We start from the raw sequence: 26833 nt of genomic DNA, 5'->3' as shown, positions 1-26833 counted from the left end.
CATATAAATCAAAAGAAACGTTAACATCATAGACAAAAAAAATTAAAAATGTCAAAATAAGAAAATCTAAATCTTTCCTATTATTTGCTTTGACACTAATTTGTTATTAAACATATGAATGTTACTTTCTTGTAATTATTTTTAATTCTTGAGGATCGAATAATGGGTGCAATAATCGATACTTTACCTATTGTCTAAAATCGTTTCTCAAATTTTTTTACTAGTATCTAATAGAGATAAATGATTTATATTTTAAGCATGAAAGATTAATAAATAAAATTTATATTTTAATTTATCAAGACAAAAACCTTAAGAATACAATTATTTAGCAAATCTTTTACCGTTATCCAAACCCTTTATATTTTATCAATATTTATTTTTACTCACCAAACAAGTTCTTTTTCTTCATAAGCTACCGTGTTACTTCCAAGTAACTTATAATATGATTACTCCAATGCCACAACCAGGAAGGACTTTTCCTTTTATAGCTTAAGTTACAGCCATTGAAATTTAGTGCTTTAATTTAAGGGATTCTGCTTTGATTTTCTCAATAAAATTTCAATCAAGGCATTCATTCTGATTTCTGAGAGTGGTAGATGGAGGTGATTTAATATTGCGACCCCATTGGTTGAATCCATGCCAACAAAAGGACAAGTAAAGGATATCTCACCCACCTGATAAGATCTCAAAAAGATGTGCCCAAAAAAGAATCAAATTTAGCAAGGTCATATTCATATTTAATTATAGTTCTGAATTTCGTACAGCAATACATCCTTATATTAATCATTATGAATATAAACTTCTTCATGGACCACAAATGGATCCTATAGACAACACAAACAGTGTTGACTATTTTGATTAACACGATAGCTTGTACAATTATGATTATCACTCTCGGTTATTAAATACACTAGCAACTCAAACCACATTACTCATGATTCAAACTTGATTAACAAAAAAGCTTAGGTAAGTTACTAGATATTAGGCTTCTTCTATGGGCACTTGAATTTGTTGCCGTGAGTCAGCATGTCAGTGTAGCACTTGCCACACTTTTCCCTGTTACCATAAGTTCCAGGAGGGACACATTTGCATCGGTCACAACAGGTTATGCATGCTCTCATGCACAATTTCTTCCTTGAGTGTAATGAGCACCTATAATCACATAGTGGAATGCAATCTGCCCACAAAAAAATTTGGAAAACAAAAGACCATGTTTCATTAATTAACTCAACTGATCTTACTTAAAAGTTCTATACTTTAAAGCCATTAATCACATAAACAATTAAGACCATGCATGGTTCTTCTCTCACATCCATCATTAGATGTGAAAAAGGATAACAAAGACAACAAGGTGAAGACGTGTAACAAAGAGAAAAGAAAAACAAAAGTAAGGCTTCACTAATTTTTTAATCCATGTATTATAAGATTCTTTTTTTCCATTTTAATCTTCTTGAAATATTTTTCTTTGTCTGTTTTAGTTAAGCCTTACTAAAACATTTTACAGTAATCAAATCAAGAAAATAATATTAAGAATACTAAAACCCACATGACAGGATTAAAAATATTATTTAATTTAAGTCCAAAAACTAATAAGAAAGAAGAAAAAAATTGTGAAAAATAAAAAATATTAACATTATAAAATATAAAGTATTTCTGTAATGAAATTGTAAAACATTATCTATTTTATCACACATATTTTTCCTATTTTTAAAGAAAAAGTGATACAAATTTCTTTTATATTTTTTTTCTAAATAACGTAAAAGTTAAATTAGCAGAAAAATGTGACAGAATCATTTCATTTAATTACATTAGAGATCGGAAAGGAGTTACTAAAGAGATAGATGTGGTACACACTTACCCTTGTTTGATTTCACTACAGGAGCTGGTGGAGATGGAGCAACAGGAGGAGGGTACACCACTGGGGAAGTTGGTGTTGGAGTTGGTGGCTTTACTACTGGAGACTGAGGGGGAGGGGGTACCTTAACAGTGGGTGGTGGAACTGTTGGTGTTGGTGGCTTAACTACTGGAGACTGAGGGGGAGGGGGTACCTTAACAGTGGGTGTTGGAACTGTTGGTGTGGTCACTGGCCCTGGAGGGTAAGATGGTGATTTCACTGGAGGGGCAAGAGTTGGTGCCTTCACTGGTGGAGCAGGTGCAGGAACCTGTACCAAAATGCCATATTTCTAGCCGTTTTTAACAACAAAATTTATGTATGCTAATGTCAACACATTCATGCATCAACAGCTTCTACATTTGAGATGTAGTCTGTTTACTAAATATTGAATGTATATCTTTGATTGGTCTAAGATATCTTCCATATCTATCTCATGTAGAGATTGTCCTTGTTAACAAAGGAGTGAAAGTCATGAAAAGTTAAAAATAAATAAATAATGTGCTACATTTTTAACTATATCCCTACATTTTTCACTTTGTTCTTTACACATTGCTTTCTACTTAAAGTTTCCTCTGTGTAAGATATTTTAATATTAAGCATTTTCGATGGTACATATATAGTACAGGAATAGAAAGCTGAAAGCACATGACGTTGTCAGCTAATTTCTTTTCTTTTCTTTTTTTTTTTTGAAGAAACAAACATCAATAGAATTTACCAAATTAAACAAGCTGGCTAGATTGGACCTATCTTTAAAAAATAAAGAAATCGCACGGATAATGACAAATTTAAAAAGCAATTTTACAATAAGCTAGGGTGTTTAGATATCAAAGTGATACAAAACAAAATAGAAAGGAAAATTGTTGTATGAGTGAACATAGTCAACATACCACTGTCTTGAGATCTTCATCATAGGAAAAAACCTGCACATAAACAAAATGGTGAATGTTCATGTTAAAGTAAAAACACTTAAAGCAAGAAATTAGATCAAATGATTTCTCATGCACCTTCTTGCTGCACATGTGAAAATGATAAGTGTATGAATTATGAAAGAAAAGTGGAACAGAAAAGTATACCTTAGTGGCAACCACAAGAAAGATACAAAGAAGAAGAATGGAATTAGAAGCCATTTCTGGAGGGAGGGACCAGAAAAGGTGGAAAGAAGGGTCAAGAGCTACTACTTGCTGCTATTCTTCAGTGTGTGTTAGTTCCAAGTAACAACTAGTTGTTGTATTATATAGAGGTCAAGAATGGGGAGAGAGATGAGAAAAAGTTATGGACAAGAAGAAAACGTTTTTAGGGTATAGGCTGGGGTGAATTAATGCCTAGCTGTCACCAAATTTAAACTGACTTAAAACAGCTTCCACCCACGTGCCTCTAACATTGTGTCTACTCAGCTAGCATTATCTTAATACATTATTCTCACAAAGAGTGTGTGTTGCCACTGATCTATGGAACTGTACACAAGGCCTGTCTTTGAGAATTTGAACCAAAAGTCATACTATAGTATATATATGGTCCATAAAAGTTTGGAGTCATGCATGACACATGTTCTGACGAAATCTTGGTTTGACAAACACATACTAGTCAAAGTAATGACATTATATTGAATTTGATCCAGATTTATTAAGTTAGCTAAAGTTGAAGCGGTATTCATCATTTAGAGTGTAAAAGTAAGTTTTATATCACTTTATTACTTATTTTTCTCTATTTCTATTTTCTTTTCACACAAACCAACACATCATTAATTCAAATTGATTATAAAAAATCTTGATCAGTTAACAAAATGATTTTTGTTTTAAATATAATTTTGAAACAGATTTACAAGGATGTTCTCAAATAAGTGTTTTACAAACTAGTTATAGTATATGCTCATTTGGTCTATAAAAACAGTAACAAAACACTATTACAGTTAATTTATGAATTTTCTTAAGTCACGTTCAACGACTTTGAAAAATGAGTATACATAAAACCAAACAAATACATGTGTCAAATATTGTCTAGATTGAATTAAGGGTATGTCTAGATTATAAATGGTAAACCATTATTTGTTTCAATATAAAAATTTAATGTTTTTTCACATCTATTCAAATATAAATAATATAATTTAATCAAGTTTTTCTTAAAAGCATAATTTATAAATAAAAAAATCATCCTTTCAGACATGTACTAAATCGTGATCGTAGTTTGATGTCATTGTAATCATGAATGATATTGATCTTTTATTGACATAATTTTTAAATATATATAGAAAAAAATATTAATTATATGTTACGTGTTTTTAATGGAAAATTAAACTAACACATATTATATGAAAAATAAACATTAAGCATTTAATGAATATTTAGTTCACTTTTTAGTTAAATACCCTTTCATTTCTTTGAATTTTTTGAAATGTTTCTAGAAAAATAAGTAATTATTCTTGTAAAATTAAGCTTATAATTTATAAAACTATGTTAATAGAGAAAACAATTTAAACATACAACTTCTATAACAATGTTAAGCTGGGGAGTCAGAATACAATCACAGAAAAAAGGGTATGTATAATTGGGTTACTGATTATTCCAACTCCAAAATCACAAACTAATTTAAGTTTTATCCAAACAAAAACATGCAAGGAAAAATAAAATGAATTTGATGAGTAGCTACTTGCTAGTTCAAGCAAGGAACCCCCCTAACTCCTAAGCATATAGTCACATCACCTACCTGTTCTGGTCACAGCTCATAAAATGAGGGGAGCTAGGGCCAGATGATACTGTCACCCCCGTACCGATCATTTAACCCTTCCTTTCTCAGCTTTTTAAGTCAACTTTATAAAGAGGAAAACAGCTGCATGCATTAATTTAAAGTTAATAAGATTTGGACATATATGTCGCAAAATGTAATGCTTAGTACTAGTATGTTTAGATAGCTATCAAAATGCAATTCAAATCAAGATGAAAATTTAGAAAAATAGAAATACCTATCTAGTATTATTTTACCCTTTAACGTAAAATTGAAATTGATTAAGAAAATAGAATTTAATCCAAACAAACAGTGAATTTAAATCACGTCTCGATTTATTAGTAGGTAATTTATACAAGATTTTAATAAAGTAGTAGGTAACCTATAAGTTATTCAAATTTAAAAGTTTATTCTCAGTCTAATAAATTAAGCTTTCAAATCTTAGTTATTTTATTGGCATGATGTTTGCTTGCTGGCCTCCATTAGAAAAATAATGAGCTTTCAAAATTCTAACTCACTTAATTCTTATTTTAAAATAAAAATTAAATTACTTTGTAGGTTCGTGAATTTTTTGGTATTTTTAGTTAAATATGTAAATTTTTCTTTTCAATTGAGTTGTTTGAGCTTATATTTATTTTTTAATTGAACTTTTTTTGTCTAACTATCATTATAAAAAATAGTTGAAAGACGGGAGTGAATCCTCGGCAGTAATACAACCTTATGTACTATTCCAATGTTACCATTAAATTTTTAAAACTTTCATTTTATAATAATAAAATTTAATGAATTAATGGATAGGATTTTTTGTCGTGATAATGTCAATGCTGAGAAAATGAAGATTATTTCCATCAAAGTAAAGAATACAGATCCTCTCTAATATATTAGTGTAGTATTTGAAATAGTAAAATCTTTATCGATCAATCTTAATCTTAAATTATACATCTAATCACACCAAATTCATTTTCTATAATATTCATAAATGTTATATTTTGTTTAAATATTTTACCTGAATATTGTATATACCATTGTTTATTTGTTATAATGTTATTAGAATATTGTTATTATATATTTGCACACTTTTGTTTTTCTATTTCGTTTAAATATTGTATTATTTCATGCTTAATATTTTTTTAATATTTATCTATAAAATTGTACATTTATGGATATTATATATATATATAAGAGAAAAAAATCTTATATAAGAATAAATGAATTAAATTTAAATTCTATAATCAAACATAAACGATTAATATTTAATATTATTTAAAAGTTATGTGATTTTTTTATATTAAATTTTAATTATTCATATTTAATTATATGATTTCGATTTAATTATTTTATTTTTATATTAAATATTTTTTCTTATAAAATATATCTTTTATATGTATATATATTATTTGCTGATTAAAAAAATATAAAATAAATATGGTGTAATTAGGTGTATTGATCAATAATGTTTTTATTTCTTCAAGTAGTGCTCTAATCATTACAAAGTATCTATACTCTGAAATAAAGTATTCTGCCGAAAGTTAGGAGAATAACGCTCCAGCCATATAGATTATGAAAGTGAATTTTATTTTTTTTAATAAAATATTATATATGTTGGTAACTGATAATCGGTAATTATCATATAATTTAAATAACCGTGAAGTAATTTAAAAGAAAAAGAAAACAGCTAGCTGTATTATTTTTAATAATTTAATTTCCGTCTAATCTTAAATTATAAATCAACTAGAATTTATATTATGCATAAATTGCTTGGTAATGTTATTATTATAAATTTTGGAAATAAATTAACATTAACATGAACTTCATTTTAATACTTATTATCTTGATTCTGATTAACATTAACATAAACATATAAATTTAATTAAAAATAATACAAGAGTTTTCCAACATAAACACAATACAATAGTTATTGTATTTTAATTCTGCCCATGCTATTATTACGGACAAGTTGGAAACTTGAAGTGCAAGACACGTTACTTGACATGGGTTGACACATTTCTCTTATATAATGCCTACCTTTTCGGTAAAAAGAACAATACGCTCTTCCCTTCACATGAGGAGACATCAAGAATTAATTGTTTCGTCAATGAAGCATTGCCATTTGTTTCTTATTTTAGACTAAGTTAGGGATTACTGTAAGCATCGCCAACAAAGTACATTGCACAATTTGATGATTTACCCATTCAATGACTTAAGAGTCCTTTCGTTCCTGTGAATAATTTTAGATGCATGTAACATTTTCATTTATTCATATGGTAACAATAAAAAAAATGATATTTTTGAAACAGAAGTATTATAGAGAGAGGAAAAAAAATTAAATGAACTACAAGTCAAATAAATATGTGTCTTTTCTTGCGGATCAACTTGATCCGCATGAAGCACACGGATCAATCTTTTCTTCCTGCAGATTAACGTGATCCACAAGTTCAACACAACATAAACACAATTTACGGATCATCTATCCTTTTTGCGGATCACCTAGGTCCTAACTTGTCTCTACTGTGGATGACCTAAATACTTAAGCAATCACCAATGGAAGCAACAATGGAAGCAATAACAAACAATAAAAGGGACATAGACCTTACCTCGATGAAGGACAAAAGAGCAGCACCTCGCGGGAGAAGAAGCGCACTCGAAGGAAGGAGAAGCAGCAGCTTGCATGGAAGAAGAACAACCACCTCGCACTGGAGAAGCAAAGGGGCTCGCGGAAGAATGAGGAAGGAGGAAGAAAGGGTCGTCGGCGAAAGAAAGAAACGAAGAGACTCGAGGAAGAAAGGAGAAGAAGAAAAGCTCATAGAATAAGAAAGAAGAAAAGCTTTTTTTAAAAAAATAATAAGGATATTTATGACTTTTCATAATAAATATTGAGTGCACCTTGTAACACTCTTATTCATATGATATATATAATTGTAAACAATAAAAAAAATGATATTTTTGAAATAGAAGTATTATAGAGAGAAAGAAAAAAATTAAATGAACTAGGAGTCAAACAAATATGTGCCTTTCATACATATCTATCACTAGATACGGTAGTTGTCAAACTCAAACAGGTTACTCGATATTGACATGTGATATCGTGTGCAATGTCCAACAGCCTCAATGAGAATGGTCGACATGTCTTTGGGGTCAGATTTAGGGATAATAGTAAAATCGACCCATGTCTGTTTTGGTTATATCATATTTTTTTCAACTAGATCTGAGTGGTGGAGTTATTAATTACAACACTCTAAATAAAACAAGAATGCATGCTGGACCTCTTTATTAATGCACTCTTTCCATTATATTGGAAGAAGAATTCGTTATTTAGCTACACACTACAATAATGTATATATTAATAGAAATAATATATAAATATGATAAGCTTTTACACTAACAAAATGGTTGATTAATATGATAAGTTTATTAATTATCTAATGACAAATGGTTGTATTATTTGAAAGTTTTTTTTTATAATAATCACTTTAAATATTATATACAAATTATTTTTAATTGATTAATAATGTAAACATATTTTGAGAATTACAATTAATTTGGTGGTAAAAGAAGAAGGATGAAAAAAATGTCCTGGGTTCAATTTTCTCAATCAGCTAAAAAAAATAATAATTAATAACTAATATTTATGGATAAAAAAATATAAGTATATTTTTATTGGAATTACATATTTATTAAATTCTAATAAAAAAAAGTGAATATTATATAATCATTAAATTTGTCCTTGTTAATATATTTTTTATGTAATAAAAAATATTTTCAAATATCAACATTATAAACCTATGCTAACAGCTTAACTTATCAATAATATATTGCTAGTTATATTTAAAGAAGATGAGTAATGCTATATGTCATTTTAAATGAGTTAAAAATATGACGTATTTTTAATTAATATAATGTTAAATACACCCTACATATTCATTTTGAATAAATATTTACTTTAGACAATGGCATATACGTTAGATAATGGCACAATACAAATTTCAAACACCCATAGTGAAAATGAATCAGGATGGCAAAATAATTAGAACTAAATAGGCTTTTTTTGTATGTGTGTATTCATTAAAAATATTTTTTGGTCAACAGTTAAAGATTATTAACTTTCAAAACAAAGAGATTAAAAACAAATATAACTTTTCTTAATAATTTTTTAAATACAAATATCAAATAATGTTTGACATATTTGTACACATGCGCAATTGCAATCATTTTTTTAATATAAAATCATCAATATATAGTATGTACAGTGTGATTCAATAAAATTTGATCATTCATCCTCAAAATAAAAAGATAAAAAAAAATTGATCATTCTTTTTTCCTCTCCCACCAAGAAAAACCACCACCATCCAAATCTTGGATTGTTACTATAATTATACATGAGTCAAATTATCAAATTAATAGTGCGATATCATTCTAAGCAAGAACTTGAGAACAAAAAGCGTTTACTTTCATAAAATTTAAAGTGTTTCATTAATATTTAAAATATCAAATTATATTTAGCACTATTATACAAAACGTGCTCGATCAAATCATTTTAATGTGTTTATAGTTAGAACATGAGGAAAACAAATTCAAGTATACAACTAGATTATAATTGTTTTACAAACCCAATGGCCAATATATGTCTCTTTCTTTCTTCCTAATCCGAATCCTAATATGCCTCGTTTCCAACATTGTTTGGCATGTCGACAAGGTTACCATAGGATTCCCAAGGTTATGATGAAAAAATATTATTATTATTATTATTCTTAACAGTGTACTGCATCTATATTCAATAACATAACACATGTCCATAATAAAAATGAAGGTATTTTTTTTTTCTTTTTTCAGTAAGTCCTTATTGAAAGACCCATTGCCAACCTAGCATAGCAAGACCATTCCATGATGGGACGAGACAACTGCATTACCAAATCCTGACTTTTTATTGTTTGGGCCATCATCCCCTCTGGGGTATATAGTCATGATGATAATATTTTTTTAAAGAATTATTATTATTCACATGGTTGATCAAACAAATATTCGTCTAATTCAAAGCGTTTTTTTTATGATAGTTTATTTATTTAAAGAAAATAAGTTTTTAGAAGTATGAGAAAAATGTGTACCATGCACTTTTGTTCCACCATGCATTGGGCTAGGGGAGGTGCCCTTCAACTATCATAATGGAAATAAGTACATGTTTAAATAACCGTTACATTTCTTTTTAAATTATCATAAGATTAAAAAGATATAAAGATTTAAAAAAAAATAATTCGTTCAATACCCAAAATTACATTGAAAGTGTTAATTAAAATATACACTTAGACTGCTAGCAGTACTACACATTTACACTTACAAGACGATGCAAAGTGCAAATAAATGGTATATATGTTAGTTGTTTAGTTTTAGAACAAACATATGCTACAATTAATTCATGCATGCATTCATTCATTTTTAGGGTAGCATGTAACTCGATCATGTTCAAACAGCTTAAATGAAAACAATAAAAAATCGAGGGTCGATATAAAAAGTTTGCATGATAAAATATTTTTGGTTCTTCTAAATATTTAAAAGTTTATTTTTAGTCTCTCTATAAATATTTATTTATTGATTGATCTTCTAATTTTGAAATATCCATTTTTATTTTAAGTATTATTTAAATCATTTGCACCTTTTTTTAAAATACTACGTACCTAAAACACTTTTTTTTACTGCATCTAAAATAAATAAAACTCTTTTATAATAAAAAGTGACAGCATTTTAAATTTAGAGAGACGAAAAATAAATATTTTTAAAATAGAAAGACTAAACAATTTTTTTTAAGAGAAATCAAAAATTAATTTTTAAAATTTGAAGGAACAAAAATATTTTACCTGAATTTCCAAGTTTGCACCAGCTCAACTCTTGCTGTAGCTCTGATGTTCTCATGTACATGTACAACGGGTCCATGATCCAAAGCAAGCATGCAGACACAATATTTTATTTTGTATAAAGTTTGTTGACATGACAAAAAAAGTGGGTGACCCCAATTAGTTGACAAGTCAATCTTTAGGACATGTTGAGCACAAATTGGTATTCATCAAAGTCAAACTCCAACCATAATTTATCTGTTGTTTTTTAACATGTATAATAAGTGGGTTCTTACATATTATTAATTTTTTACATTTTACAATTTAAATAACTCTTTTTCCAACCTATCCACTTACTAAATGATCTTACAAATACAACATTCTTACATTTTAGTAAATTATTTTTATTAGTTTTTTTATATTATTGTTTATAATTTAACCAACAAATAAATTAAAAGATAGTAAGAAGTGAGCTCAAATAAACATTTGCTGCTAGAAGAGTGCTTAATTGATACACACAAATTCCAATGAAAAGTCTTACTCTATGGAGTATTTATCATCGTGGTTTAATAAGCAAAAATAATGCAAGCACTTTCGTTGGAGGTGGTGACCTACCGTTATTTTTACTCCTTGTTTTAATAATGTTTTTTTTTCTTATTACTCTTTTTTTTTATTTCTCTTTCCTTATACTACTAAAATTTATTATGAGACTGAAGTAAAATTATCATTAACATTCTTCACTATCAGTCACGCATATATAAATATTAGAAAAAGTATTAATAATACATTTTTTATCATATTTATTTAATATATCTTAATTATTAGTTTTTTTAATTAAAAAAAGCATAAGAGTCATTGAACTACGTACGTGCAAAAACTACGTATAATTTTTTAATCATTTATAATTAGTTTTAACTAGTAATAGAAAATGAAAAATAAATTACTATCATGTTATTGGGTGAACATTCACTACTATAAAAAAGCATTTCCACGACATCAATATAATACCGGTGCTATGCGAACGTTGTTGAATCTGTAACAGTGACATTTTTGTAAATACCCCGACATTAACGACAACATTTTTGGTGCTACCCGATGTCATATTTGAGCGGTTCAAATGACTACGTTTGAGTAGTGAAAAACGTCTTCGTATTTCACAGCATGCCAATGAATACAATGACGTTTTTTAAGAAATCGCCGTCCTTGTTGCAGTTTTACAAATTAAAATAAAATTTTAGAAACCGTGCCATTACCTTTTAACTCTTTGCCCTTCCTATCTGTCGTGAGCACGCCCTAGCTAGCAACCTCCTCCGTAGCAAACCTCTGTGGTGCCCTCCCTCGTGTGCTTCTGCGTTTCGTCGGTGCCGGTAACTTGCCCGAGCTAGATTTTGTCCAACTTTTGTGAGGTAAGTAAACTTTGTTAATTACTTGTTAGTTTTCGTCATTTACCAGTTCTAGGGTCTGTCCGGGCTTGGTATTTACCGTTGAGGTCGAACTCAAGGGTCTGTTGGACTGAGTTTTGCATAAGCAACATGAAAATATAACAACATTACAATTAACCCAGCTTGTCCTTAATTTATTGGGTGCTATGGTAAGGACTGTGTTCGAAAGTGAAAATAGTTTTTTTAATTGGAGTTGCATGTACACTTTGAGGTAACACCGTATGTATGATACAGCTATATAGGTGAGTCATGGTTTTGAGGGACAAAGAGAACACTTCATGGGGCGGGAATGGTAAATAATGATGATGATGGTTTGTGGGGTTTGCTTAAAATTAATATGAATATGAGGGTATATAGAGAGAGACAGAGGAGAGACAAGAATTGTGTTTTTATTTTGGTTGATACCTATAGTGGAAAAGGGATTGGAGGGGGACCTCATACAGAGCTGTTTAGCAGACAATCTGTATCATCATATCACACACTATAACCATAACAAATGTACACTAGAAACCACTGGTTAGGCAACTCAAATATCAAACACGGATTCTACTCCATAAAATTTCAACTCATATTAGCTATTACCCATAGGTCCTATCCCTTATCCTCCTAGTCCCCTCTAACCATTTAGGAGTTCCTAGGGCCCTCAAACAATGAACTTTAAGTCTTGATATTGTATCGTAGAGATTATTGTTAATGGATTCCGTAACCATTAAACTTTAATGGCAGTCTAAGTAAATCAATCTTGAAGGTTGTTTGAAGAAATTAAAGGATGTATAGGTATTGAATATACTATTAGTACTTTACAACGACTATTATGATTGGACTATGTAAACAGAGTTTTATCCTCAATGCTTTAATTTATAACTGAATCAATAAATTTTGGTCTTTTAATTATGAATTGGTTTTGTTGTTTAAACTTAAGTTGAAACCGCCTAATGTGATATAAGTCTAACAAACTAATTCAAAATATGTCATCTTATTCACGCACCTAAACTTTATCCTCAATGGAGTGTACGGTGCTATGATAAACTAGATAGCCCTTGGAGTTGTCTTATTCACGCACCTAAATAAATAAATAAATAAAAATGGTGCTCAACATCAAGAGACTAGCCAGATTCTACTAATTAGAAAAAAAATATGAAATGCATTACATAATAATAGTCATTTAAGTATATGATAAGGAACATAAGGTACACTTTGCATTCAAGTCTCGTGTGTGATAAGGTCCATAAGGTACATTTTGCATTTAAGTCTTGTCTTGTATACAACATATGCTTCTTTTTTGTTGTATTGTTGTTATGAAAAGCTTAAAAATTATGAAATAAAAAAGTCATTATAATTCTTCATAGGTAGAATCTGATTGAGTATTCCTCCAACCCCTCAATTTGCTTACTTTTTTTAAATTGCTTTGTCATAGATGCATGAATTAACATCTGGACTCATTTAAGGACCCTGTTTTTTAGGGGAAGAACCAAATTTTGTTTGCTGTAACTTAAGTTTCCAATTCCCTAGCAAGATAGGTTATTGCTAATATGATAGTTTGAAGGTCATTTCCTCTTTTTGGTAAAAAAGAGAGATTGTTTTCTATTTGTTACCTTTGCTTTACTAATTTCTCTTCTTGTGATCTCTATACAAACAAGTTGAGTTATGCTTTGAAGAAAGACTCACGTGAAATAATTCATTGCAGTGTTCATTTGGTTGAAGAATACCTCTGGACACCCCGAGAACAAAACTATTTTGAAACCCGTATGGTAAATTCCAAATGGGATTCCTACTCTGTCCAAGTCAATTCCACCAGAAAGATCATCAAGGAAGAAAAGGATCATCTTCTGATTCTTTATACTCTCATGAGCTCACGCACAAGCACAACCAATTGAGATCTCTTTTCTCATTCAATTTTCCCTGCATTTCAAGTAAAATGTTGTTTTATATATTTATCAATTATTTATAGACAGTAATTTTTTTTAATATCTTATATCAATTATTTATAGTCATATTTATCACTATAGTCATATTTATCACTATAAACAGTATGTTTTATTTATAGATAATTTTATCATTATAAATTATTTATTTTAATTAACCTTAAATTATTATGCAAGTTAAATATGTTTTTACATCGATGCCTATGTCACCACCGATGTAGAAATTCTCATATTCAACATCGTTGCTTTCTGTAAAACGACATAGAAAGCGCAATATACTACATTAGTGCCTACGTCACCACTGATGTGGAAGTTCCCATATTCAACATCGTTGCTTTCTGGAAAACGATGTAGAAAACGTAACTTACTACATCAGTGTCTACGTCACCACTGATGTAGAAGTTCCCATATTCAACATCATTACTTTCTGTAAAATGATGTAAAAAGCGCAACTTACTACATCAGTGTCTACGTCACCACTGATGTAGAAGTTCCCATATTCAACATCATTGCTTTCTGTAAAACGATGTAAAAAGCGCAGCTTACTACATCGTTGCTTAATTTAAAAACGATGTAGAAAATAAGAGATCAGCATCGTTGCTTAATTTAAAAACGATGTAGAAAATCCGCCTTCAAAGAGTAGAACCAAGGTTTCTACATCAGTCATTAGTATAGCACCGATTTAGAAAGAAAAAAAAAACAGCTTACTACAATGTTCGCCTATGGACTGTTTTTGAAATTTTTAAGTTTCAACATCATTATAATAAAAAATGGTCATGCACCGTTGTTGAAGCGCGATTCTGACCGATGTAGAACATGCATCTTCTAGTAGTGACTTATGATTCTTTGAATTATGACACTTTGTCTCTTTATAACTTTTGTAATTTAAAAGTTACTAATCTTTCTATAAATATATGTAAAGTAAAACGTAGAATTATTAATTACAGATATTTTTTTTCTACCTTGTTTCACAATTCTATAATAAATTTAGTCTAGCATAACCTAAAATTCGAGAAAATCATTAAATTAGCGTCAGTCACTTCAGTTTTTAAAATTAAGAAATTAAAGAAAAACTTGATCCTTTAAATTATCGACTATTAGTCATTTTAGTCCTTTAGCGTTAGGCACTTAGGCTATCTCCAACAAAGGTGTTTGAGTCACTTGTGCTTGATAGTCTATACACTATAGCATAGATTTTTTCTTCTATCGTGAATAAGACATAAACGTGGGTTTCTACTGAATGAAAACATGAAGAGAAGATGAGATGCAAAAGAAGAAACAGAGAACAATGGAAAGATTAGAACATGTACTTTCGTTCACAATGAATCATATTTGAGACACGGTACTATACTAAATATTAACAACTCTATTAGAAAAGATTAGAACATTTGTGTGCCCATTGACCTCTCTAACATCTATTTTATATGCAAGGAGATTATATGCTAACTTTGATTATTGGTTTAAGGATTTAATAGTGATTTATTAATGTTTGATGAATATACGGACCCCGGGTTCCAGGGGGTATGTGAACCTAATATTCACCTTTCTCTTTCCCTACATATTTTCCCTCCAATATAAGCTTTTCTGCTCAATTCGTTTCGTTTTTGATAATTTTCCGGGGTTTGATTTCTATTTGGTGATGCTTATGATTTTAAATTGTTTGTCCATCTGAACTGGCTTGAGATTAAAATTTAGGTGTTTTAATTACATGCTGATTGCAGTTGATTATTGTATGAATTTATAAATAAATTTTCTCGGGTGCATGGCAAAGAATACCCTATGCAACTAAATCTTGACTCTTCCCTTCCATTATTTGTATTTTATCTTAGCACTATTTCTAACCGATCTATGATTTGAATTTTTTTCAATATATTTTCTCATGTCTAATACTTTTTAACTTGGTTTATGGATAATATGATAAATGATCTTATTTAGAATAAGTTCTAATACCATCTTAGAATATAAATTTAAACTTAATTTAACTCCAAAAATTAGCTCATATAATAAGGATTGTCAACCACTTATATATTTTATCTTCACATTATCTTTAATGTTGGATTTTGATTTTTTTCAATATTCCGTAATATCCTTTTCAGTATATTCTTAGTTTAGTTGGATAATCTTTAGTCTGTCCTTCATACAAGATACTTTTCCTCCCTCTTGCAAAGAATGTTTGGCAAAATTATCTTCTGAATCTTACAAGTCTATATGTAATGTAGTCATCCATGGTCCTAATCTCACAAATCAATTGAAGGCTTTCATCATCAAATAATCTTTCATTTTTTTCAAGAAATAATAACAATAATGATAACAAGAACAACAATAATAATAATAACCAATATCCTCAGTCAGCCCTATACAAACCAAAATGATTGTTCGAGGCTCTAGTCAGGAATGTGTGAAAGGCATGTTCTTTAAATTTTTTTTTTACTCCCTCAAACTATTGTTATAACACCAGCACATTTAGTCTAGGCAACTGCAACTTCTTCATCCTCAAAACTCAGATTTAATGTCTGTAGTTTAAAGCCTGAACCTTGTATGGTTTCTAAAAGACCAGAAGCCACTCCTGTAGCTTGGACTGTTGTCTGCTTCTTCAACTGAATAAGAACACAAAAAGTCATTAATGATATTGTAAGTAAAATTAAATTCATTGGATAATGTTTACCTAATAGATAGCCACATCCCTCATATATAAAAATTCAAGGGCAAGGTATTAGATTTTATAAGTTTTATATTGATTAGGGATATAATGTGTTTCAACAATTCAATTATGCAATAACTATTAAGAGACGTTCTTAAAGATTTCAATTCCATTAGGGTGCCAACCTACAAGCAAAATAGTTTAACTCATGTCGAGCAATCATCCAAATCAAGAGTTTAGAGTTCATCATTTAAAAATTAAAACAATTATGCTTTTTTTTTGTCAATGGCAATTGTATTAAAGTACTTGAACTATACCTCTAAAATTGCAAGTCCCTCGGCAAGCTGAAACTTCAAATCAGTAACACCATCTGTCTCCTATAAAAACATATATAATGAAACAATTATAACCAAGTATTAAGGACAAGAAGAAAATTTCCCCAAGACAATGACAATATGGCAAAAGAACAACAAAAGAAAACAATCAAAGAAGTGACCAACAATTGCAGAAATAGAATTATAAGCTTTTTATTTGTAAAACCTTCATGCAGGGCATATAAATAAGAGACATGCCCATTATTACATTAAACTATCGTTGTGGCTAGAAACATACTGCCCCTTACATCACCTCCATTGAGAAAGCGGTATTTGGTATTTTGGTTGCATGACAAGTTTACTTTCTGGAAGACCAAAATAATGGGACATATTTACAATAATGACCATGTTTTTCTTACACTTATACCCAATCATTTGAACGAGAGGCTACTACAAGCTATGCTCAAACATAAAAATGAGTTCTGAGTCTCACAGCTAAACCGTATGTGATGAGATTTGCCCTCTTCCATCACCATCCTTTGATCATCTTTCCCCATTCAAAAAACTAGGTTGACCATGGTTTCGCAAATATAGTACGAATTGTCTTATTTTAAATTACATTTGAATCTAAGATGTACAATACTGGGTCTAAATAAACATCACTAACATTACTCTTAGCCTCCTACATCATCATCCAGTAAAAGGAAACCAGCCAACAACAACCACTCATGTCTTTTTCAGAGGAATAATTTTAAAATGAGGACCTAAATCAAAAGTATCATTGCTGTTATGTTCATAAAGGAACTCAGAACGAAATAACATGAGTGAAAATATGAAGACACAAGACACCATGAAAAAGGTATATTTGCATCAAATTTATATTCACATTGAACCAATTGAACAAAAACAAGATTAGAAAGTTCATAGAGATACCTCTAAAGCTTTGGTTAAAGCTGGAATAGCTGTTTCACTCACTGTTCCCTCTGCCTTAAAATGTGCAAAAGTAGACAGTTAGTCTCAAGAAAAGTGATACAGTTACAAACAGAAATGTATCTACCTGAAGATCCAATTGCAAAATTTTTTAGGGGAAAAAACAATTCTACAAGTCTAGAAACTACGACTCAGCCGGGTTATCTAATGATCCATCTGTTTTAGGTTAAGACAGCTACAACGCCGATTAGTGGGACTGTGTGAGCAATAGTTTAGACCTTAGCCCATTGGCCCATGATGGGAGGGCACTAGGGTTAGTTTATTGAATAAACCCTTAATTTACCCTTTAAATGATATAATGTCAAACATATCTGAGCAGCTCTAATGCAGGTGTTTCTGTTAGTTCTTAAAGTTAAGCAACTTGAAAATATCATTGGAGCAAATGAATTCTTATAGAAATTGCTTATATGATCAACTACAACCAAGGTTGTTTAACCCTTACAAAATAAATTTTCAAGTCAAAACAAGGGTTCTTGAGTGAATGGAGACATAAAATGAAACCCACTAAAAATAAGTTAAGGATTCTACGATTGAAAGAAAATTAGAGTGTTCTTAAATCTTATTGACAACAAGGAATCCAATAAAAGAGAGTTAATAACCCAAATTGAATTCTTGCCTTTGAGATGCTTTTAAACCTTGAAACATGAAAATTACACTGGTGCTATATCTTAACACGATGATGCTACATCTTTCATTGATTAATTTGGTCATTTACATGCTATAATTTTTAGGCATTAACCTGGTTATTTATTCTAACATAGTGCATGTTTGGTTTCAAGTTAGAAATGATGTGTGCATGTTCCAATGTAAATTCAACAAATAAAAGCAAAAATGAAAACAAAAGCAAGGGTCTTGATCCTTTGGCAAAAGTACTTTTGCCTCAAATGTAATTTTGCACCTGAGAACCAAACAAAAGCAAGGGTCTTTATTTGGCCTGGTCCCATTAGGATTTTCAAAGGCACACAACTTGTCCTATCCTAATTTCATGCAATCCATATATAATTTAGGACCCCCAATTGCAGGAAAAGGCACAAATTGATTCACTGAGTTAAAAAAAAAAAAAGAACAAAATTTATGATGGGTTGGTCTTCAAAGTTAATAAAAAACTTCGTACCCCATTGCCCAGAGGCTCTTCGCTATGCGAAGGTATGGGGGAGGGATGTTGTACGCAGCCGTACCCTTGCATATGCAAAGAGGCTGTTTCCGGATTCGAACCCATGACCAACAGGTCACCAAGGCACAACTTTACCGCTGCACCAGGGCTCACCCTCAGGTCTTCAAAGTTAATGAAAAGTCGAATTTAAAGCCACATTGATAAAAAAAACACAATAGTTATATGCAAGGTTCCTGCTCTAAAAATTTAACACGGGCATTGCAAATTGCAAAAAGCACACACTAATCTAGTAATTGATGACCAAGGGTCTAGCTCAGTTGGTTGAACATAGTGTATGAGTTGTTGTAAACTTGCTGGTACCTGTGTTCGATTCATACGGATAAAAAGAAAAACTAGTAATTGTTGTACCTGAAAGAACATGGTGAGAGTATCTGATGGGGAAACGGGAACCACAACGGGTGGTGCTTCGGAGGTTGATGGTTGTTCAGACTCATCCACAGCGGTGAGTTCTTGCTGGGTCTCTTCTTCCACTGCCTTTACCACGCGCTTCATCTTCTGAAGAAGAATTGTTTGTGCCTTCAAAGATGAAATGCGAGAGCGCAAAGGGAAGCTGCAAAAGGCAAAGAAGGGAGAAGATGAAGAAGAAGAAGAAGAAGAAGAAAAGGAAGAAGAAGAGGGGCGAGCAGAGTGCAGAGACAAAGGTGAGAATAGTGTGGCCATGTTTTTTTTCTTTTTCAAACACAGTTTCAAGTGAAGAGAAGAAGTTTCAGCTCTGCTCTTGATTTCCCACACGCTATCTAATCTTTCTATCCATACAGGAAAAGAACATCGTTGTATACTCTCACAAACAAATTCGTAATTTCCCATGTTGTCCATAAAACTGCCACTTAACTTATAACCTTTTTTTTTTCTATTCTCAATTTCTCATACCCCAATTTCTTTTGGATTTTTTTTATAAAAAATCTCGAGAGAAATAAATTTTCATTGCATAATCTATTGGGTGCATGTTTAGAAATTCAATACAAAGTGCAAAAGTTATTCTGAAAAAAGGAATCAAGATCCTTATTTTTACTTTTATTTGTTAAGAGTTAAACCCCTTTTAATGTATGTGAAACATATAAGTAAACAGTTTGTATTTATTCTACATACTTGATAAAAAAAACACATTTTCTTTTAGGTATAGTACATAATAAAAACTTGTTTTTGTCGAAGGTATTTTTGTATAAAAAAACTAAAAAAGTTGGAGTGAGAATAGAGAAAAAGAGAGTGAGAATAACACCATTGAATAATTAAAAAATGAGTTAATATATATATAAAAAGAATAAACAAGTGTGAAACTAAAGATGGAACCAAAATTATAATTTTTTTCTAAAATCTATAGACTAAATTCACAAAGAAAAAAGTTGATGAAAAAAATCACATAAGAAATTAAACAGAGCCAAACTTAAAATTTATCCTTAAAAAATTAGAAACCACTTTTTTTCTTTTTCTAATCCTCCATCGATAGAGAAGTTTATTAGATAGTTTTAAACTGTCAAGTGTCATAATCTTAAATAATCTCTTATTTAAATTTTCAATTTATAAAGAAAAATTAATAACATCTAATTATGTGTCATGTAAAGATTAATTGGAATTATAATAGTTCTAATTTACCTAATAATTTCTCTTAATACTAATAAGACTCCCCATGCAAGGGAACAAAACCAAGAGAAAATGTTAGTTAGCAACATTTCCTCTCCTCTCCTTCCCTCCAAAATAATGCGCCAAATAAGGTAATAAAAATAAAGGGAACTGAGAAAGCTTCTAACTGCTCACAAAGCCTCTTTCCAAATGAAAAACCTCTCTAGTCTCAAACAAGACTTCGATTAAATATTCTAAATAGAATGGATGAAAAAGTTTATCGTTCAATAATAATGAATTAAAAACTAGCACGAATGACAATCAAGCATCGCCATACAATAGAAGAATTGCCAAATTTCTTCATATGTCATCCTTTTTTTTTATAGAAAAAGTGAATTTTTATTTGTAGTTATTAATCACGAATAATTTTTAATTGAAAGGAATTTTCATTTTGGGATCATGACACGAAGCAACATCACTCATGTTAGTTACTAATGATAGCAACAGTTACTACAGTCATGTTACTAGTTAAAGCAAGTGAATGAGGACAAATAATACTAAGATTCAGAAACAAGCATGTTTACTTACATGTCATAGCACTTTTGAGTCTTAAAGCTAATATGCTTACATGTCATAGCACATTGACTAACAGAATTGCCAACAGTTCTTTTATCAGTAGCATGCAGTGTCCCCAAGTCCCAATCCCAACTTATTAGGCACTGCCCTATACAAAAAAAAAAAGGTCATGTACAGCTAAAATGCACCCGAATTTTCACCAGCTGAAAGCAAGGCACAAGCATACAGAAGTGGAGCATTAAAGCAACTGACAATCTTCTTGAACTTCACCAGCTGCAAAAGTTTAGGAACCAATAAAATTTCTTTTCCACTTCCAAAACCGGACACGAAAATAACATTTGTAGACAGATAAGAGGTTAAAGGTTTAGGCTATTTTAATACAAAAAATTTGAGAACAGAAACAGAATCAAGTCAACTTAGTACATTTGTGATTATAATGAAAACATAACAATTAGTAAAACATCTAGGGAACTCAGAAGGGCCTCATGTCTAACCTCTGAGATTTATGGCCAGGTTTGCTTGAGCATCAGCTTCAGAGTTGTATTCCTAAAACATCAACAAAAAGTATGTCATTTGTAAGCAGATTGCCATACAGTGAGGTAAAATGTGACTAATATAGTGAGAACTGCATGCAGATCTTCGTATAAGTAGGATGCCTGGTGCCAGTGACCATATATAATTATACACATACAAACTAATAGGAATCATATACATTGGTAACGTCAAGCATAAATTAGTATAAAATCTAGCAACTATGGATCAGTTTGGATAAACATCTCAAACAGTACTTATTAGAGGAAAAAATATAAAGAAACAAAGTAAAATGAATTAAAACTTTTCCCATTAGTTAAAATTAACTTATATGTCCTCAACTTCTTAAAAGCTCTCTCATTTCACTTTTCCATAGATTGAGATGAAAAATTGGTTTTAACTTGTGGGAAAAATTTGATTCATTTTAGCTCCCCGTTCCCTTTTATTTTCATCTCTTATTAGTTTTTCTTCTCTTTTGTAGGCAGGCATGTGAACTAAAAACCATGAGAAACAGTATGAATTGGAAGAGTTGTCCATGGCCTCTTCATCTTTTGTTTATCACTCAAGAGTTGTCCACTTTATCATTACCAACAAACTGGAGAAGCCATTATTTTCTGATTTTTGAGTAAATATTAAATATAGAGCAAATGACAAAGTGGTACCCTAGGAATATGACTGATCTTGAATGACAAAAACTTATCCTTCAGCTCCTTGGCCTCACCACACAAGGTACCCATATTCTGGTTTTTTATTTTCCATAAACCCTGAATCTGTTGCAAAAGCAATCATATAAGATGGTAAACTGGTCACAAAATGCATAAAAGCTGAAGAGTAATTGTTGGTAAATCTCAACTCAACTTAATACTATCTGACCATTAGGAAGGATATGAATTAATGAATCAAAGAACCTTTCTTTTGGGGCAGGGGAGGTGCTTATGTTGTGCATAAAGTGGGAACTATATTGTTACTTCAAATTTCAAGTATCCATGTAATTTTTTTTTCTAAATTACAGCATGTTTTCTTTTTATCACCATCCAGATGATATTTAAGTAAAAAAAAAAAAAAAAAAAAACACAGATTAAGAGGTAGGGAAAAGGGGGGCAGGGAATTGAAAAGTACTAAAAATGCAAAGTTTAAAAATATAACAAACCTGATTGCAGCAAGCAGAGAGTCTCCTTGGACAACAATGTGCTTATATCCTTTCTTTAAGGGCATGTTTCAATCCTAGTATTAAACTTCGATACTCAGCAACATTATTTGTTTGAATGCCCACTCCTTCACGCAACCAATAGACCTAAGAAACCTATTAGTTAGCTACATTCTGTAAGAAAATATACTTAACAACATGAATTGTTGCAGACAGGAAACACCTTGCTCCCATCACGCAGTATAGCTCCTGCACCAGCTGGTCCAGGATTTCCTTTGGACGCACCATCAAAATGAAGGTTACACGAAAGCTGCAAATAGAGATGTAAGATTTTGTTGTTGTTGTATTATTAAAAGATAAAGTACAACAAGTATTCCAACTAGGAAGAGAGGCAGAGATCAATCAAGAAAGGCCATCATAGAATCATATGCAATAAAACTTAACATTTCACTCAATTTAAAGGCTCTCATATAATATGCACATATGCTGCTACCACATCTCAAAGATAGAAGGTCAAAGGATTTTTTAGTTGACAATTAATTCATTGATTAGTCAAAATATTTAGAACAAATGAGTCCGATTAAATCTCATCCTAGACAGATAAATAGCACACTAGAGTGTCAATTAAGACATCTATTTTAACTGTTGCATTGACTTAATGGTCCCAACGGCAACTTTATTATACCTTGCTGGCACATCCACCAGCATTCAGCTACAATAATTGTTACTTCCACACACGCATGTTAGAATAATATGCTAGAAATTTTAGAGTTGCATCAACGATAAATTAACAATCAACTAAATTTTCACAAAGTAGCCCTTAAGATATGGATCATTTATGAATGCCTCAAAAGATATTAAATAAAACAGCCAAAAGTATATAGTAGATTTCAATCTTATGACTTCCAGATCTTAAACATTTATTATCACTTGCAGATAAGTTACAAAAAAAGAAAATTAGGCAATTGACATGGAATTGGGGCATTCACCAACTACACAAAACATTATCATGGGAAGTGTAAATTACGTGGCCAGTTGTTAAATATATTATATAATCAGTACAGGCACATACACAATTATGATGTAGAGTGTATATGCCAATATTAGCAATTAGAAATGCAAAACATAATCAAACCAGCTTACAGAATCACATACAACAGACTAGAATCAATGCAAAACAAAATCACAAACAACAGAAAGCCTGCCCTGCCACAAAATAGGGCACTGATTGCTACAGGTGAACCTCAGCAATAACCAATTTAACTTTCCCATCTGAAAAATAACTGACATAATAGGGCTCCAAATAGGTGTGCAATGAATCAAACAAACTTCATATTAGTTTGAAACTAGAATCATTAATTAGCTTGATGAATTTGGTTCAAGAACTAAATGAATTAAACTTGAGCTGAAAATTAAGCTTATTAATTAAATGAACTGAACTTCAGCCAAATATTATTCAATTAATTTGGTTCATGACTTACTACACACACACATAAATCTTTTTAAATATATAAAAGTATAAGTACATTTGATAATATAAATTATCTAGAGTAAAACCCCATTCTAGTCCTTAATAGTTAATACTGTAAGCATTGGTTAAGTTAGTACCTGACTTCACAAAAAGTAATTTCATTTTATTTTACATTGTCATTTTTGCACAAAAAAAAAATACTGAAGTAAATACAAGTTTTATAAGAACTTGAGCTTGCAAACTCATTAACTGAACCAAATAGTCCTTGAATTTAAATCAAGCCCAACTTGAGTAAAAAATTGGTACTTATAAACCTCAAATTGAATTTGAATCAAACCAACTCTTATAGAGTTCAGCCAAGCTGAGTCAAGTCAAACTTTAACTCAACTCATTTTCAGCCCAAGCTCCAAATATGTGCTTCACTTAAATCATAGCATTTCTTCAGTAATACAAGTGTAATTTCTTGCTTGAGGATATGTCAACGTCGATAACTTACACGAGTGTCAAACTGAATGGCTCCATGCAAGTTCCTTGATGAGGAACTCACATTGAAAGCTCTTCCTCCAGATGAATATGGATCCTGCAAGAAAATTCATCTCCTCTTGAGTTCAGACTTTTTTCAATTACAAGAGACACAAATGACATAAGCTTAAAAAGCCTTAAACCCAACCCCAGGGTTACAAAAGAGAAAATTTGTTTAATTGGATATTTGGTACTGCAATGTAGTTTGGTTTATCTCACCATGTGTTTATTCTAACCACACGTTTGGAAAAACATGCAAAATGTTTCAAACAGGAAATGACCTTAAACATGATTCTAGCATAAACAACTCACATTTAGCTTTTATTTTGATATGAAAATTTAATACAAAATACTAAATTTTATGAAAAACTTGATTTTGAAATAGAAGTTTACAAACATAACTTAGTTCACTTCAAAACCAACTTTAATCAAAATTAATTTTGCAAAATCAAGATCATCTAAATTCAACAAAAGCTCCCCCAACATGTTATTAGAAATTATGATAATTACAGACGAGCCTCAATGCATTACAAATTTACAATCCGCAGGTGAGACAAGGTACTCTTCAGTCTTCGGAGGTAAAGAATACCCTTTGTAAATACTTACAGGGTCACTAGATACCTGCATGGAACATGCAAACTCCCTCAACTAACAATACCCCCAACTTCTATTGCAACCAAAACAACAAGGAAAGAATGATGGTTTGAATAAATCAAAAACCAACCCCAAAATTTTATTGCATGAGTTACCATTGTCCTACATCCACTTTCTCTTCCATCACATTTTCACCTCATTTTTTTCTTTCTATTTCTCTTCATTACACATCATATCATTTATGATTTATCAATAACTTTTTCTCGGTTGATTTTTTCTCTCTATCACTCTCTTCCTTTCACTCATACATCCCAAAAATGGGGTGTACCTTCAACATTTTCAATACATATTTAGTGGTAAAGAAATAATTTTTCAAGTTTAATGAAGCACGCAGAGGCTTAGAAGTTCAACATCAGAAAGTATCACTACCCAAATGCAGAAAAGACCAAAGAGAAAAACTTTACACTATGAAAGAACACAACAAGGTTGAAAGAAGACATACAAAAGATGCAAGGGAAGGTCGGATGTCACTGAAGGACTTGTAGATGCCAACAACATCCCCTTTCCTTACAACGTAGAAAGCGTCTTTCTCCTCAGCCATTGCAATAACACTGGAAAATCACATTCACAAAGGTATGATCTGGGTTTATAAAAACAACAACAAAAATCATGGTAACAAATAACCCAAAATTTGAAGTTACACGTTGTACAGTAAACAAACCCACCTCTAGAATCACTTTCTCTTTTGTGATACTACGAAAGAAGAACCAGCTTTTGAGTTTTGAAAAAAGTAACGGTTTCGAGTTCGTGAAATTGATGTGAAGAAGTCATGTTGAGTGACAGCGACAAAGAAAGCATGTCAAAATTGCAAAGACTAACAATGTAATACTGTATTGTCATGTCATGCGTAGTATAGCGTAGGTGTTGCTAGCAACACATAAGCGAAAGGCCCAATTGTACACGAAGGCCCATTTTAGTGTTAAATCCTAGTGGGCTAAGCCCACATCAAACAAGATCTTAAGCACAAGTTTTTTATTCTATACTTTTGGTCTGTGTTTATATTTTTGTATTGATGAATTTGATTTTCAAATTTTAGAAGTCACGAGGATTTTTTTTTTCTTTAAGAATTTATTATATTTTTTTAAGTTATGAAATACTAAATCTACATTTTTTTCAAAGCTTAAGGATCATGTTCATTCATATAAAAATATAAGAATTTGACTATATTTAACTGAAAGTATAAAGATTAAAATTATTTTTTTTTATTTTCTCTCATTTTTTTGGGGTTTTGGGAAGGACGAGTAGTAAGATTAAAAACAAAAACACTGAATATTTATTTATCTTTCTAAAACATGCAACTTGATGATTACTTTTATGACGATGAAAAAATTATCTCGTGGTTTCAATGTTCATTTATGGTAAATAATTTTTGCATTTTTTAATTATTGAAAACATAATTTTTCACAATCGATAATAAAAAATATTTTTTCTATGATATGATCATAC

At 30.6% G+C, this 26833-nt stretch overlaps 2 protein-coding genes and 1 pseudogene across 2 annotated transcripts; all 3 read right to left on the bottom strand.

Annotated features, from left to right (window-relative positions):
* Window positions 1–705: 705 nt before the first annotated feature.
* On the bottom strand, window positions 706–3103 carry GASA33 (gibberellin-regulated protein 33). The gene is made up of 4 exons (NM_001250459.3): window positions 2968–3103; window positions 2782–2814; window positions 1859–2162; window positions 706–1177 (listed from the first exon to the last, which is right to left on the bottom strand). The coding sequence occupies exons 1-4, from the start codon at window positions 3019–3021 to the stop codon at window positions 993–995; spliced, it is 576 nt and encodes a 191-aa protein (NP_001237388.2). The 5' UTR covers window positions 3022–3103; the 3' UTR covers window positions 706–992.
* Window positions 3104–16063: 12960 nt separating this feature from the next.
* On the bottom strand, window positions 16064–19711 carry LOC100305469 (uncharacterized). Its single transcript, NM_001248904.2, has 4 exons — window positions 19275–19711; window positions 17696–17749; window positions 16766–16825; window positions 16064–16404 (listed from the first exon to the last, which is right to left on the bottom strand). Exons 1-4 carry the CDS (start codon window positions 19584–19586, stop codon window positions 16276–16278), a joined length of 555 nt encoding a protein of 184 aa, NP_001235833.2. The 5' UTR covers window positions 19587–19711; the 3' UTR covers window positions 16064–16275.
* A 1317-nt stretch (window positions 19712–21028) lies between these two features.
* On the bottom strand, window positions 21029–26454 carry LOC100797077 (uncharacterized protein Mb2253c-like; annotated as a pseudogene).
* Window positions 26455–26833: the final 379 nt, after the last annotated feature.

Source organism: Glycine max, chromosome 19 (assembly GCF_000004515.6).
Source record: "Glycine max cultivar Williams 82 chromosome 19, Glycine_max_v4.0, whole genome shotgun sequence".
In the NCBI taxonomy this organism is placed as follows: domain Eukaryota; kingdom Viridiplantae; phylum Streptophyta; class Magnoliopsida; order Fabales; family Fabaceae; genus Glycine; species Glycine max.
This window is presented reverse-complemented; position numbering and strand designations above follow the sequence as displayed.

What these genes read in the sequence shown, in the direction of transcription:
- GASA33 (NM_001250459.3), bottom strand. Translation starts at nt 3,021, where the DNA reads ATGGCTTCTAATTCCATTCTTCTTCTTTGTATCTTTCTTGTGGTTGCC. An exon ending in TTCTTGTGGTTGCCACTAAG is followed by an intron (nt 2,815 to 2,967) that starts GTATACTTTTCT and finishes GTTTATGTGCAG; the next exon opens with GTTTTTTCCTATGATGAAGA. An exon ending in ATGAAGATCTCAAGACAGTG is followed by an intron (nt 2,163 to 2,781) that starts GTATGTTGACTA and finishes ATTTTGGTACAG; the next exon opens with GTTCCTGCACCTGCTCCACC.
- LOC100305469 (NM_001248904.2), bottom strand. Translation starts at nt 19,586, where the DNA reads ATGGCCACACTATTCTCACCTTTGTCTCTGCACTCTGCTCGCCCCTCT. An exon ending in CTCTCACCATGTTCTTTCAG is followed by an intron (nt 17,750 to 19,274) that starts GTACAACAATTA and finishes GCACATTTTAAG; the next exon opens with GCAGAGGGAACAGTGAGTGA. An exon ending in CTTTAACCAAAGCTTTAGAG is followed by an intron (nt 16,826 to 17,695) that starts GTATCTCTATGA and finishes ATGTTTTTATAG; the next exon opens with GAGACAGATGGTGTTACTGA.